This window comes from Solanum lycopersicum, chromosome 8 (assembly GCF_036512215.1).
Source record: "Solanum lycopersicum chromosome 8, SLM_r2.1".
Taxonomy (NCBI): Eukaryota; Viridiplantae; Streptophyta; class Magnoliopsida; order Solanales; family Solanaceae; genus Solanum; species Solanum lycopersicum.
This window is the reverse complement of record NC_090807.1, coordinates 66,550,995-66,565,183: the sequence shown is the minus strand read 5'-3', so window position 1 is coordinate 66,565,183 and position 14,189 is coordinate 66,550,995. Positions and strand designations below refer to the sequence as shown.

General features: G+C 30.0%; 1 protein-coding gene across 1 annotated transcript; it reads left to right on the top strand.

Moving 5' to 3' along the window:
• The first annotated feature begins 5,290 nt into the window (after positions 1–5,290).
• On the top strand, positions 5,291–10,127 carry LOC101252613 (probable E3 ubiquitin-protein ligase RHB1A). The gene is made up of 5 exons (XM_004245538.5): positions 5,291–5,552; positions 7,941–8,074; positions 9,072–9,507; positions 9,597–9,706; positions 9,793–10,127. Exons 2-5 carry the CDS (start codon positions 8,003–8,005, stop codon positions 9,823–9,825), a joined length of 651 nt encoding a protein of 216 aa, XP_004245586.1. The 5' UTR covers positions 5,291–5,552; positions 7,941–8,002; the 3' UTR covers positions 9,826–10,127.
• The last annotated feature ends 4,062 nt before the right edge of the window (positions 10,128–14,189 follow it).

The window sequence follows — 14,189 nt, the reverse complement described above, 5'->3', positions numbered from 1 at the left end:
TTCCCCACTTTTATCCGAATATTCATTTTGTTTTAATTTATTTATATTTTATGTGGATTTATTTACTATCGATGAATCAAGTGAAATCATTGTTATTGCGTTCCTACTAAGTATTTCATATACTTCTTCGTTTCATTTAACCTAATCATTGTATAAAAATAGACGTTACTTTTTACTTTTTCATTATAGTAAAATTAAGAGAACTTATTATTTTTTTTATTTATACTAACCTAGTCATAAATAATTACAAAAAATAATAGTATTCAAATTTAGAATTCTAAAACATCATTAACCAGATTAGTTTGATAAAACAAACATTTAATTAATTTTTTTAAAAAGATATGTTCAAGCCAAAAATACAAAGAGGGCCATTTACAAACCTCAAAGAGAAAATGGTGAATTCTTTTGGAAAAAAAATTGGTCAAATGTTCATGAAATTTGAGGAATTTCATACTTCCACTCATTATTATTTAGTTGTTGCCACATACATTTTTTTTTTTAAAAAAAAGAAATAATAAATCAATGGCCTTTCTTGATAAATATTATGTCTTTATTGTATTTTATATTTGTCTCTAAGTTTAAAACCTAAATATGATGGATTAATTCAAATGACTCAGATCATTAGCTTACTTTGGTGAACCAAAACCAGAATCCCTAACAACTTCTCTAGCCAAACGTTCTAAATTGGTGAAATTGGGCCAAAAGGTTGAAATGGGCTTAAATCCTGATGGGGTGACAATTTTAAGAGATAGTCCAATTACATTTGACAAATTGCCATCGAATTGAAATCGCAATCGTGGCTAAAATTGAGTTTAGGATGTAGCCAAAATGAATTAATGGACTAATATTCAAATGAGATAAATTGAGTTTCTTAACTCTAACTAAACAACATAATTACTTGAAAAATTGAGCTACATATTATATTAAAACTAATTAATAAGTACTTTATTGAAAACACTAATTTTTGAGATGATTTTCATTTCTCATCTTAAAAAAATCATCATTTTCTTTACATTTTGATTCAAAATAAACGTAGAAACCATGTATTGCATGGACCTTAAGTCAACTATAATTTTAAGTGGTTGATATATTAATGTATACATTTAGAATTGTACATAATCAATATATATATATATATATATATATATATATATATATATATATATTTTATTTTTTTTCTTCATCCCTTCTTTTTCTTTGTGTAGAGTTGTGCATTTTTTTTCATTGGTTGAGCCCATAGCCACGTGTATTGTGCATGCAATCAACTTTGTAATATTCGTGGTTTCTATATAAAGTCATCGACTTAGAGTTTAATTTCTTATTTTTATTTTTGATTGTCTCAAACACTTGATTATTCTACAATGTAAAAGTGTTTGCTTTTGAGCAAAATGTAACTTGTGAATTTAAATGCATGGTTTTTTTGGTTGGTCACCTTGTTTCTAAGTGATTTTTAATATTTTTCTTTTGTGTCAAATCTTAACGGTTAAACCGATAATCGAACAGATAACGATTTGCTATTTGTGCTCCTTCAAATTTGTATAAAAATTGCAGGCAACTTTGATTAGTATAAAATCGCAGACATCTGATTTGTATAAAATGCAATTATCTGTATAAGTTAGGCATCTTGCGTGTAGTATATGTATATGTTATTTGTGTTTGTATATCTACATAAAATTTGAATTCATATACAATTTATTCGAGTTAAAATAATTGCATTTGTATATCAAATCTCTCTTTCCCACTTTAACTTTATATTTTGTATAATTTGTATAAAGCGAGAAAGAGAGAACGACAAAAGAGAACTAGAAATGGAGAGATTGTATTGTATAAACTATAAATATATAGGATGAAGAGATATGTATTTTTATTTATATAGTTTTCTCTCACTTTATACAAACACAATTTATATAAAGTGAGAGAGGAGAGCGTGATTTTTTTAGCGAGGGCCGAATGACAAAATATTTGTCACAGATTAGAATTAAATAAAATTTTAGTTATAATATTTAATTAAAATTAATAATTTACTATTTTATAAAAAGTTTCCCTTACAAAAATTGAACTTTTTAATTTTATGGACTACTTAAATAAGAATATTATTGGTGTACTGATGGAGTTTTAAAAAAAAAATTGTGTTTTTGTTTCGACATATAAGAGGTAACCACAAGTATTTAGATATATGAGTTTTATCAACAGAAGTAAAAAAGAACGGTGAATTTTTGTGAAAAAGAATAGAAATAAAAAAAAATGGTATTATAACATTGCCGTGGCAAAATTAGAAATTTGACGAAATGTAAATTTTCCTTTTAATTATATTAAGAATATATGAAATTGATAGTAAATATTTAATTTAATATACGTTATATAATTTTTCGACAAATAATATTTACTAAGCAATCATTCACCTAATATAGTTCCACCCATGCTACAACTCCATTAGATGCATTATTAGCTTGAATAATAAACCTATTGAGACAATAGATTATTTTAAATTATGAAAAGGTACCCCATGAGTTTAAAATAATTGTTCCTCATTCCAAAATACCATAATTATATTGGCTACATTTTTTTAAAAAAATTGTTTATAAGTAAGTTGGTCCTATTTATTATAGATTATCCTACAATTTGGAACTAATATATGTTTGATTACTTTATTAGAAGTCTAATTGACATTACATCTAATTCTTTTGAAACTGATTTTCTATAGGTTAAATATATAAACAAAATTTTAAATTTATTGGGTTTTTTTTCTTAAGTAGTTTAACTATACTATTTTCCTATTGAATCATTAAATTATCCATAATTTGTGTTGTTGTGGAATCAGATTTTGTGAGAGGTATTGATATAGGATATATGTGTTACTTCATAACTCATTAGTCCAATCGATAGTGAAACTGTTTGAGAATAATTGTGTTTTATTTTAAGTCATTTGAATACATTAGAAAAGAAACGAGACCAACATACAATTTGTCTAATTCATTCAATCAAAATCATTACAATACGAAAACAATTGAAGACATTTATAATAGAAAAAACGATCAGAATAAGTCAACCGTGTTTAAAAGGAATAAATTAGGATTGATTCAATGATTCAATAGAAAAATGACATAGTTGAATTACATGAAGGGAAAACCAACAAGTTTAGGAATCTGTTTAAGTTCAACCTTTTCTATAAGTAAATTTGTGTTTCATTGACTTTTTTAACAACATAAATCTCCTAATATAAATTATAATATCAATAAATATTAGATATGAATCGTAGTTTTCAAAATAAAAAAAATAAATTCATAAAAATTTTAATTTTTTTTTAATTTAACCGCACCATATAAATTAAAACAGAATAAATAAATTTTGTTACACCAAAATGAATAATGTTTCCATTTTTTTGAAAATTCTTCTCTTATTTTTTCCCCCTTTTAAGTCAATTTTTTTTGTAATATACTATAGTATGCAAAGAAGAAATAATACAATACGACTAAAATTTAGAAACTTCCGCAAAATGTACATTGATAGTGACTCATCTCGTCAAACGCCGCCCACAGCACCAACACTACAATTCATCGAAAATAATCGATTAATTTATTCACACTCGATATATATATATATATATATTTAATGAAATTTTTTAACTTTGCTATTTTGGAACCAATGAATAATAACTATGTATAGAGATGGAGCTAGGTAAATAGTGAATTGTGAGTTCAGATAAATTTAATAATTTTTATTTAAATTTAAGTGTGAATTCATAATTAAGATAAGTTATAAATCTAAATATGTTCAATGAATTTAAAATCTTAATTAGGAGTAGTATTGTGACTTTTAGGTAGGTGATGCATAAAGTTGAGTGACTTTAATTTTGATGGAGAAAAACAAACTATAGTTTTTGTTATTATTTATGAAAGATAAATCTTTTTAATAATAACGAAAGTTTAATAAAGTGAAATTGACTATTATTATGTGTCAACATAAATAAATTAAGGTAAATTATATAATTTTTTGGGATTCTTTTTATTTGGTATTTAAAATTGTATTGAAGTCTTAACTAAATTTTGATCGCGCACTATAAAATTTGATCGGGTGATAATCTCACTTATAACATTTCACTAAATTGTTCTTATTATATTATGTTAAGCTTCTATCATTACTTCATATTTGAATATAATCTACTCTTTAAAATAAATTCAAATATAAATATATTTCTCATATAAAAGATAAAAAATATACTCTCGCTTTCAAAATAAATATCACTTTAAAAATCTCAAAAAAACAAATAATAATTATTTTTAGCTACACCCATAATATTAAAAAACTTCTTAATAATATAAATTTTTAAAAGGTATCAAATAAGAAAAAGTAACTTAATAAATTGTATACTAGATTTATTATTTTCATTTATGAACATAAAAAAGAACCACACATATTTTTGGACGAAAAATATAGAATTTATGAATAATTGATTACAAAGCAAAAATATTGAAAATAACATGGAATTTCACATTTATTATTTGTTCATGAATTCAAGGAGTTTCATATTTTCACGCATTAGTCGTTGCCACGTAGTACTATTTTTCAAAAAGAAAGAATAAATCAATGGTTTTTCCCAATTCCCACATTAATTATTAATAATCAATGAATTTGTACGACTCTTATAATATACTTCACTTTTCTACTTCAATAGTAGAATATTTATCATACTTTTTATATATTAATAAATATAATAACAATAATTTATTATTTAAATATGAAAAGTTAAAAGTTCATTTCGTTTGAAAGATAAAAAATAACTTTTTTAAAATCTATTTTTTGCATAATGAATACTGAGCGAGGAAGTATAATTTATATTCCATCCGTTTACTTTTATTTGTTCACTATTTTAAAAATATATTTAAATTTTTATTTGTTATTTTAGCATATAAAAGAAATTATTTTTCCTTCAAATTTTATGTTTGACATTAATTACTTATATTTTAAAATTGAATATTCCCTTTGTCCAACCGTTATTAACTACTATTGACTTGACATAGAGATTAATAAGTAGTATATGATATGAGTAATTTTACCAAATCACTCTCTTATTAAATACAAGTCATATAAACATTGAAAAATTAAATAATAATTAATAACAAGGGTAAAATAAATGCAATATAGCATTTTGGAACAGTATAACGGATAAGTAAAAACAAATCGAGGAAATACTAAATATTAAAACTATCAATCGATATGAGTAATCCGATAAAATAATCGTGTTTTTTTAAATGAGTGTGTTAAATTTAAACGTGATACGTAAAAGTGAACGGAAAAATTAATATAATTCCAAAATTCGAAGTGGTGGTTTTTCATCTGACACACTCTCGCACAAAATAAGCGCAAGTGCCCAAACGCCTCTTCTTCCCTCTTACCCACCCCCACCCCCTAATACCCCCCACCCCCCAAAGGACCTTTTTCACCGTTTTTCTTCACTTTCTGACTCATAACCCAATTCAATCTATACGTATACGAATCCTATCTCTATAGCTTCTGCTTTCAATCGTCTTCTTCTTCATCTCTGATTTACGGTAAGCTTCTCTACTGTTTATTTGGTTGTTTTCAGCTTCAATTCGACTTCGTAGTATTTTTTTAATTTTTTTTTGGAATTTTTCATCTTGTTATATGGAATTCTGGAGATTATGTTGTTGTTTTCATGAATTTTGGATTTGATTTTGGATCATTTTGATGTGTTTGGACTGGAAATAGGGCTAGTTGTGTTAGCTTAATGGCGATTGAGCAGCTTTAGTTTGGTCAGCTGCTGTTTCTGTGTTTTGTCGATTTCTAAGTTGAAATTATTCATGAGTATGTATGTTTACATATAGACTAGATTTTGGTGGTGTGATCGATCCGCGTGAGAGTAGATTCAAAAATTTGAGTTGTCTTCGGTGTTTTACTGATGAGTTTTGGACTTCAAAAGGTCATGAAATGCATTTTTTTTTTGGTTGTTGTTCTATTAAGCTTATGATGAGTTTCTCTCAATTCTATTGTAGAATTTGCAGAAACGTTGTGTTGTGTATGGTCAAAGGTACCTCAATAGATTAGTATGAGCTTGATGGAAGTTAAAAGTTACTGTGCTGGATTGTGGTTTCATTTGATTAATTTGATTTCAGCCAAATACAAACGATGTCTAAATGTCTTGGTTTTGGATGGCTTAGTGGCCTAGTCATATCAGTTAGTTTACTGGCTGTGAGTAGCTTTACTTTGGTATTGGGGAGAGGTCAGCTGCCGTTTACCATATACAAACGACGTCCAAATTTCCTTGTTTTTGGGATGGCTTAGAGTCCTAGTTATATCAGTAAGTTTGATGGAGATGAGTAGCTTTACTTTGGTATTGGGGAGAGGTCAGCTGCTGTTTAACATAACATGTACAAACAGAGTCCAAATTTCTTGGTTTTGGATGGCATAGAGACCTAGTCGTATCGGTAAGATTGTAACTTATCTTGGAACCTTTCTTTGACCTTGATACCTAAGGAATTGCGGAACCAGTTCACATGAGGCGCAGCTTACCTAAAAATGCTGCAACCTCCTACGATCATGCGGACTTAACTAAATACCAAACACAATATAAGCAATGTAAGAATTATCAACTCGTTGGAATGAAGGTTTAATGTTGTTACACTTGGTTTAGATCTAGGTGGAGATAAGGTTGTGATTTAGATCCTCTAGTCTTAGAAAACCTCTATTTTGTCTTAAATAACAAGTTATTTTACATATGTAAATAACATGGACTTGAAGAAAGCGGAACGGATATAGCGGATTCTTAAGCCCAACTAGTTTGGGATCGAGACATAGTGATTGTTGTATGTTCGTAAAAGAGATGTCATGACTAACTTGGTGCAATCTGTGTAACTTTTGTTTCTTTTTCAATAAATGGCACAATTATGTTTATAACAACTAAGATGGTGCTGGAAATTCTGTACCGTGGCGCAAAAGTATGAAAAGAAAAGTTTACCCATTTCTAAACCTGTGGAGACTCTTAACAGCTCTAGAAGTGATTCTGCTTCAATTTACAAGTTTCATTCTAAATTTTAAAAAAATATAACAAAGAAGATGATGTTGGCCTTTATTATGGATGGAATCTCCATCATATTTGTCTTCAACTCACCTCTGTTCCTCTTTTTCTAAACTGTCCACCAGATACAAGCTGGTATAGTGTTCCCCCACTTTGCCCTTCTTCTATCAGCTCCTACTCTAATCAGCTTCAAAACGAAGTGTTGCGGGCCATGATCCATTTGATGCCCGAAAAACTTAAAAAAAGCTACCATAGAGGTATTGAGGTCCATGGTTTATTTATAGTTAGCTAATTAGGATTACAACTCCAATTCTATGCTGGATCTCCATTGTAATCCACAGATTCTTAATTAGGGTTGCAACTCCTATTCAACACTTGCATCTCCATTCTGATCCAATCAATTACCTGGAAGTGTGGAACACGTGAAAGTTATTGCAGTTACTTTGCTAGGCCAATAAAAATGTAATTCAACCATGTGACTTTGATTGTACATCACATAAGCTGAAATTTTGAGATATAATTTCGTGACATAATTTTGGTGGTTGTGCTTAGTGATACATATTTATTTGTCATGATTTGCTGTATGTTTCATAAATTTCCAAACTGGTTCACCTATAAATAGATTGGATGGACTCTGCTAGCGAGTAAAATTTGCGACAAACAACTATAATGCTGCTTCTAGCTCTCGTAACAGTGCTTTCCGCTAATCATTCTGTTACATGCACCCCAGTGTACGATGTAATATTGCTCTGCTTGCTATTCTTTTTCTGCATGCTATATATTGGAAGTATTCCTTTGATTGGTACTTATATGGTCAAAATAGAGGTCAGGCCTACTTTCAATGGTTCTTAGATCTGCTGCATCACATGATTGATAATAGGAGTTTAATGATGTAATGATGCAGAGAAAAAAAATGAGCCAGGAGTTAACCACTTCAGTGGGGTTGACTTAGATAAATTATCAAAAATGGGTAATTGTTGCTGCTGCTGTTGTGCCTCAAAAAGAGTGGAATTGAATGGTTCACCCTCATTTTATCGTGTAAGTGATATATTCCCATACCCGATGCCATTTACTTTATTTTAATTTCTGAATATTCTGATCAGTGATTACAGCATTCTGGTTCAGAGTCCCTTTGAAGATTGAAATTTATTGCTAGAGGAAAAATATAGTTCTATCCATTTTGTTTCTCTTGTTGTTTTTGCCTAAAACCATGCCGACTCTACTTATCAGAATTTTAGTATGCTCCAAAAATGTCGAACAGGGAAGAACTAGAAAATCTGGTGTGCAAATTTAGGGACTTAGTATCTGAAAGTTTAAAGAATTATGACACTAACAGATACTGTCAGATTTCTGTCCAGGGAGTGTACACGTAAGGGGAAGTATTATTGGATGTGTTGTTCATGCTTCATTGGTTGATAAACCTTGGGTCTGAACCTCCATGTTGCATGCCTTGACATAATGTAATAACCTGGGATAGTAGACTTTGCTATATAATATAGGGTTCCAATCCTTTTTTCTTCCTATTTCCCATCCGTTCTATGCTGGCTATGAGCACTTTCCAGAAAGCGCCTTTGGTTTTCTACTGCAGTTTTCTTCTTAGTATGTTTGGTTATTCTGTCATTCAATTGGCAAAACCTTTATTATTTTATCTTGTTTTTAAGATTTTGCAAGAGGTTTAATATGATTTTTCTTGAACAAAATCCACTATATGGTCCCAAATCTATGCAAATGCCTCAATTGTCCAGGACATTGGGCAGTATACTGGTCCTTGACAGAGAAGCTGGTCTATTATCATAGTGCTATCAACAGTCTTTTTAGTCAGGAAAGAGGATTAGGTAAAGAAAATAGGGGTTGGATATTAGAGGATGAATTTCAAACATTAGTAAGTTGTAACTAAAGTTCGCTTTTACATGCTGAATGCTCTGTATAGTTGAAGATTGTAGTCCTTCCATTTTGATGGGATTAACTGCTTTACAATCCTTGTGTATTTGTACTGTGCCCGAATGGATTTATATAAATTTAAAATTTTCTGCAGTATCCTACAGTGCCAGAAGAGCGTGAACCTTTGTCATCTCATCATGTCACAGCTGCAGCATTCTCCAATGCGCTTTTGGTTGATACGAATCTGGACACCTCAAGTCCTGACACTTACAGGCCACCTCCAATGCCAATGCCTTATGAAACATATGTGGGAAGGCCCAGGACTCCACCAGGTAATCCAGATGGCATCAAGAATGAGGCGGCAGTTCAAGAAACAAACAGTGAAGCTGGTGGCGCACTGAGCTCAGCAGACGCTGCCGAAGCTGTTGACAAGGATAAAAAGGAGTCTGAAGGCAATGTGCAAACAGCAGATATCCAGCTTGATGCAATAAAGGAAGTGGAAGATGAACTCGAGAAGTCCGATGAACTCAAAAAATCCAACGTACTTGTACTTTTACCTCCACAAGAAGAGTGTCCCATCTGTCTTGAAGGTGAGAAATAGCTTTAAGCACTGTTGCTCCAAACTCTCCGCTTCTAGCTTCAACTAGAAACTGTACTATGACACAACTCCTTGTTACAGAATATGATGCGGAGAATCCAAAAATGAGCACAAAATGCGAGCATCAGTTTCATCTTTCATGCATTCTTGAATGGATGGAGAGAAGTGACACCTGCCCTGTCTGTGATCAGGTTTGTTTTAACGTCAACTAGATTGGTATACAAGCTACTGCTAAGGATAGCACGATAATCATTGTCCTTCTTCTCTTTGGTTGTAGGAAACGGTTTTTAATCCTGCAATTGATGAATAGCAACAAGAATTCCGCCTATAGGCGGTTGGTTGCAGAAGTGACATTTGTTGTATGCCAAGAAGTGTTGTTCAATACTTTGTGTCCATGGTAGTTTTACAGCTTTAGCCGTAGTTTCTTCACATGTTTCCTTCTTGTGTTTGCTTCAAATCGTTAAGCTTGGATGTGAAAATTATTAGGATAATGATTGAAAAGGTCAAGAAAAAGAAGAAAAAGTGAAAGATTGGTTTCAATGCATCGCATAGGTTCGTTTCCATTGTGAATATCCTTTTTTCTTTAATCCATGATATATAGGCATTTCTCAATTTGCAGTTCTTTTTGTGCATTTCTGTATCTCTTGACTTATAGAAGAGTCGTTTTTTTTTTTTAAATTTTGGGGTCAGTTGATAATGAATTGGTAGCTCCATTTTCTATGTTTGTAAATATGCAGATAGTATAGGAATTCCTCCATTTTTGTGTACAAGGTCACACTTAAGCATTGAAATTTTGTGCAATTTTACATACAAAGTCTCTCGTAATAGTATATATAAAGCATTCCTAGGGGGTTGGTTTTGTCCTGTTTGATTCTTTGTCGTTTCGAGTATTCAGCTAGGAAACTCGATGAATAATATAATTTACAGCTTCAGGTACTCTTTGATTATATAATGGTTTGCTTCATCTTTCTACCTATTTCCACTTAAATACTAGATTTAGTTCATCGAAGATACACATGTTTTTTGAATTTGAATAGGCCAGACCCATAACCGAGCTGGAACCCCGGATGGGCCATGCCTGAATTGAGACGGGTCAGGATGGACGACCCGTCTCGTTTGATAGCCTTACTGCAGGCTGGTTGAAATATCTACAGTTATAGGAGAATCGAAGCTTTACAAAGTATTATTTTTTGTATTGAAATTTTTATGGAGAGACTGAAATGCAAAAAGTAAAATGAAATGGAATATTATTGCTACAAATACTATAATCATGGTGACATTACTAGTCATTCATAACTATAATGAAAAATGAATTTGACAAAAATCTAATGATGACTCCAACATGTGACTTGTCGAGTGATTTGCCATTAAAGAATAGTAAATTAATTATCAAAATAGGGAACTCATCGAAAATTAAATTGAGATTTTTTGTACTGAAGTTTAATTATCGAAGTTGATTGAATTTTGATGTTCCAACATTTGGTATGTGCGATCAATTATCGATTGTCGAATTTATAATATTGAATTGGATATCTAACTTTCAATCCTAAGGAATTGTTTGTCATTTATATTGGTAATATTAACGAGTGATTTAAATGTCTTGAATGACGTATACAGATAAATTTAATATTAAAAGCTTGAGTTACATGATTTTTCTAAAATTCATAAGTCAAATGTTAGGATAAATTTAAAGCATATCTTATCAATATATATTTTCTTTCGAACATATAACTTCTACATTATTGTATCGAGGTTCAATAATTTATGGGAATATTACACGGATAAGCAAACTTATATTATTTAATTACTCATCATAGCTATAATTTGCTATAATTATCACTTGCGACTAACATTATACATTAATTACGTGGGTTGACTTCGAGTTTGTATAATTAGTCATGTTTGTATATGTATAATTCGCCAGGATATACTAATAAGTATGTATAATATACAATTTTTTAGCCTATATACATATACAATTCACCTCTCTCTGCCCTCTCTCGCTCGCCTATCTCCTCCCTCTCCCAATCTCGCTGTCATTTATACAAATGTATATGTAAAATATACAGTAATATACAATTGTACACATATACAATTCACCTCTCTCCCACTCTGCCCTCTCTCGCTCACCTCTCTCCTCCCTCTGCCGATCTCGCTCGCCTCTCTCCTTTCTCTCCCAGTCTCGCTCGCCTCTCTCTTCCCTCTCCCAATCTCTCTTGCCATATATACAATTGCATATGTATAATATACAATTATCTAACCAACATACACATACAATTCACCTTTCTCCCACTCTTTTCTCCCTCTCTCTCTCCTCTCTCCTCTCTCTTCCCGTCTCTCCGCTTCTCTCCTCCAAATAACATGTAGCTACAATTTGTAATTATCAAACTATATCTATTGAGAGTAATTAATTATTTTTAAGTGGTTATATGTGAAAATTTCCCTTAATTTATCGGATGAACTTTGAAAGTTTCGTAATTAATGTCTATTTCTATTATCGATCATCAAATCAAACTTAAAAAAATTGTAAATACCCACTCTCCCTATTTAGAGTACTAAATACGTGATATTAATTATATTTTGATATAGTTCCCTGTAGAATTAAATCTGAGAAATTAATTTTTCTTCTCTATTTGATTGGTTCTGTCCCAGCACAATTAAATTTCTAACATACACACTAGTTATACACATGATTTATCTAATCATTATACAATATATATATATATATATATATATATAGAAATATTTTTCAATAGTAACTACAATTTGTCTTTACTTGGATTGAAGATTCATGACAAAAAAAATAAATTAACGTCTAATATTTAATTAATTAAATTAAGATTCTAAACATGATATTGATGATTAATATTTTATTAACAAAAATTATGTCATACTCATAATAATATATTATCTTATCAACAAATACATTATACACATTTTCTCCAATTTTCCAACTTAAATTTTTCCTACGGCTACGACCATTCATCTACTTTTTTTTTCTTTCATTTTTTAATGAGTTTATCTTTTAAGTAAAATTATTTGTGAAACTTTTTCTTTAAAAAATAGTTATCATAGATTAGCCAAAAAAGAATTAAGTTTAAAACTTTTCTATTTATTTATTTTTAAAAAGGAAGATAGAATTGTGGCCCTATTAATACTATTTATTATAATATATTAATTTTTTTTAAACAAACTTTTTCAAAAGAATAAATAATAGAGAAAACACAAAAACTACTATTTTTTTAAGAAAAAAATGGGATCTTGAAGAGGTGTATATATATATATTTTATTTAAATAAATTATGGCGAAATAATTAATTAATAGAGTTGAGATTTTTATTTTATCTAATAAGAAAATGAAAAATAATAAATATTCTTTCTTTTTTTAAAGAAAAAAAACTTTAGTTGTTAGTTATAAAGATATAAGTTAGTTAAAAAGTTAATGAAAGGGTATAAGTGAGACAAAAAAGTGAATGTAAGACTATTTTTAGACCAAAACATAGATGAAAGATATTTTTAAATCTTTTCCTATAGTTCAAGGGTAATTTTGGCCCTTTTTCGTTAAATTAATATTAAATTGGACTTCTCTATATATTTTTAATCTATTTGTCATAGTCTATTAAGTTTGTCGAAAATAAAACACTTCTCTATATATTTTTAATCTATTTGTCATAGTCTATTAAGTTTGTCGAAAATAAAACAGTTTAATTCATATCAAATAGATAATAAACTCTAAATTATATGTCACATGTCCTCCTTTAATTAGTTATTTTGTAATGTTAGCGTGAGTTTCTTTTTTACCTTTCATATTTTTTATTGATTATATAATTTAAAAATTATTTACTATGTACATGTATGAGTAGATTAAGTAAATAATATCTATAAGGTTGGATAGAAGTATCAAATTATATTATGTGAACAATTTTAAGGTATCGTCGATGACTTAAATTTAAAAAGATTGGAGAAAGCACCGTATACCAACAATAACATAATCAACAAAATCACAAGTAAAGTTTGGAAAATGTAGAATATATGGAGGCCTTATTACTATCGTGTGTACGTAGAGAGGTTGTTCTCAATAGACCATCGGCTCAAGAGAAACAACTTTAGGTATAAAAAAAAAACAACGAGAAGATAACAACTACTAGTTATAGTGCAAAGCCTACATGAAAATAATATGAACACCAACATCGTAATGCAGTAGCTGAAACATAATAAACAGATGAAGATAGATATAAGAAAGCTAGAACCAACAAGACTGAACCGACCTTGAAAGTAAGATAACACGACATTACCTACTAACCTTCTGCCATAATATGTAACTTTCACAGTCTTCTGTCTAAGATCATGCCCTCAGTAATTTTAAGTTGGACTGTGTTTTTCTCATCACCTTTTCTCGATACCTTTTCGGCCCACCTTTACCTCTTATCCTGCCTACCACACCAGCCTGTCGCTCCTCTTCACAGAGGCGTCTGCGCATCTCCACTTCACATATCCAAATCATTACAATCGCGCCGCTCTCATATTATCCACCACAGAGGTCACTCTACCTTGTCCCGGATAATCGAATCCCCAATTGTATCTCTCCTAATATGCTTACACATTCATCTCTCCATCCTCATTTGCGCAACTTGCATCTTCTAAATATGAGAGTTCTTAATTGTGCAACACCAAA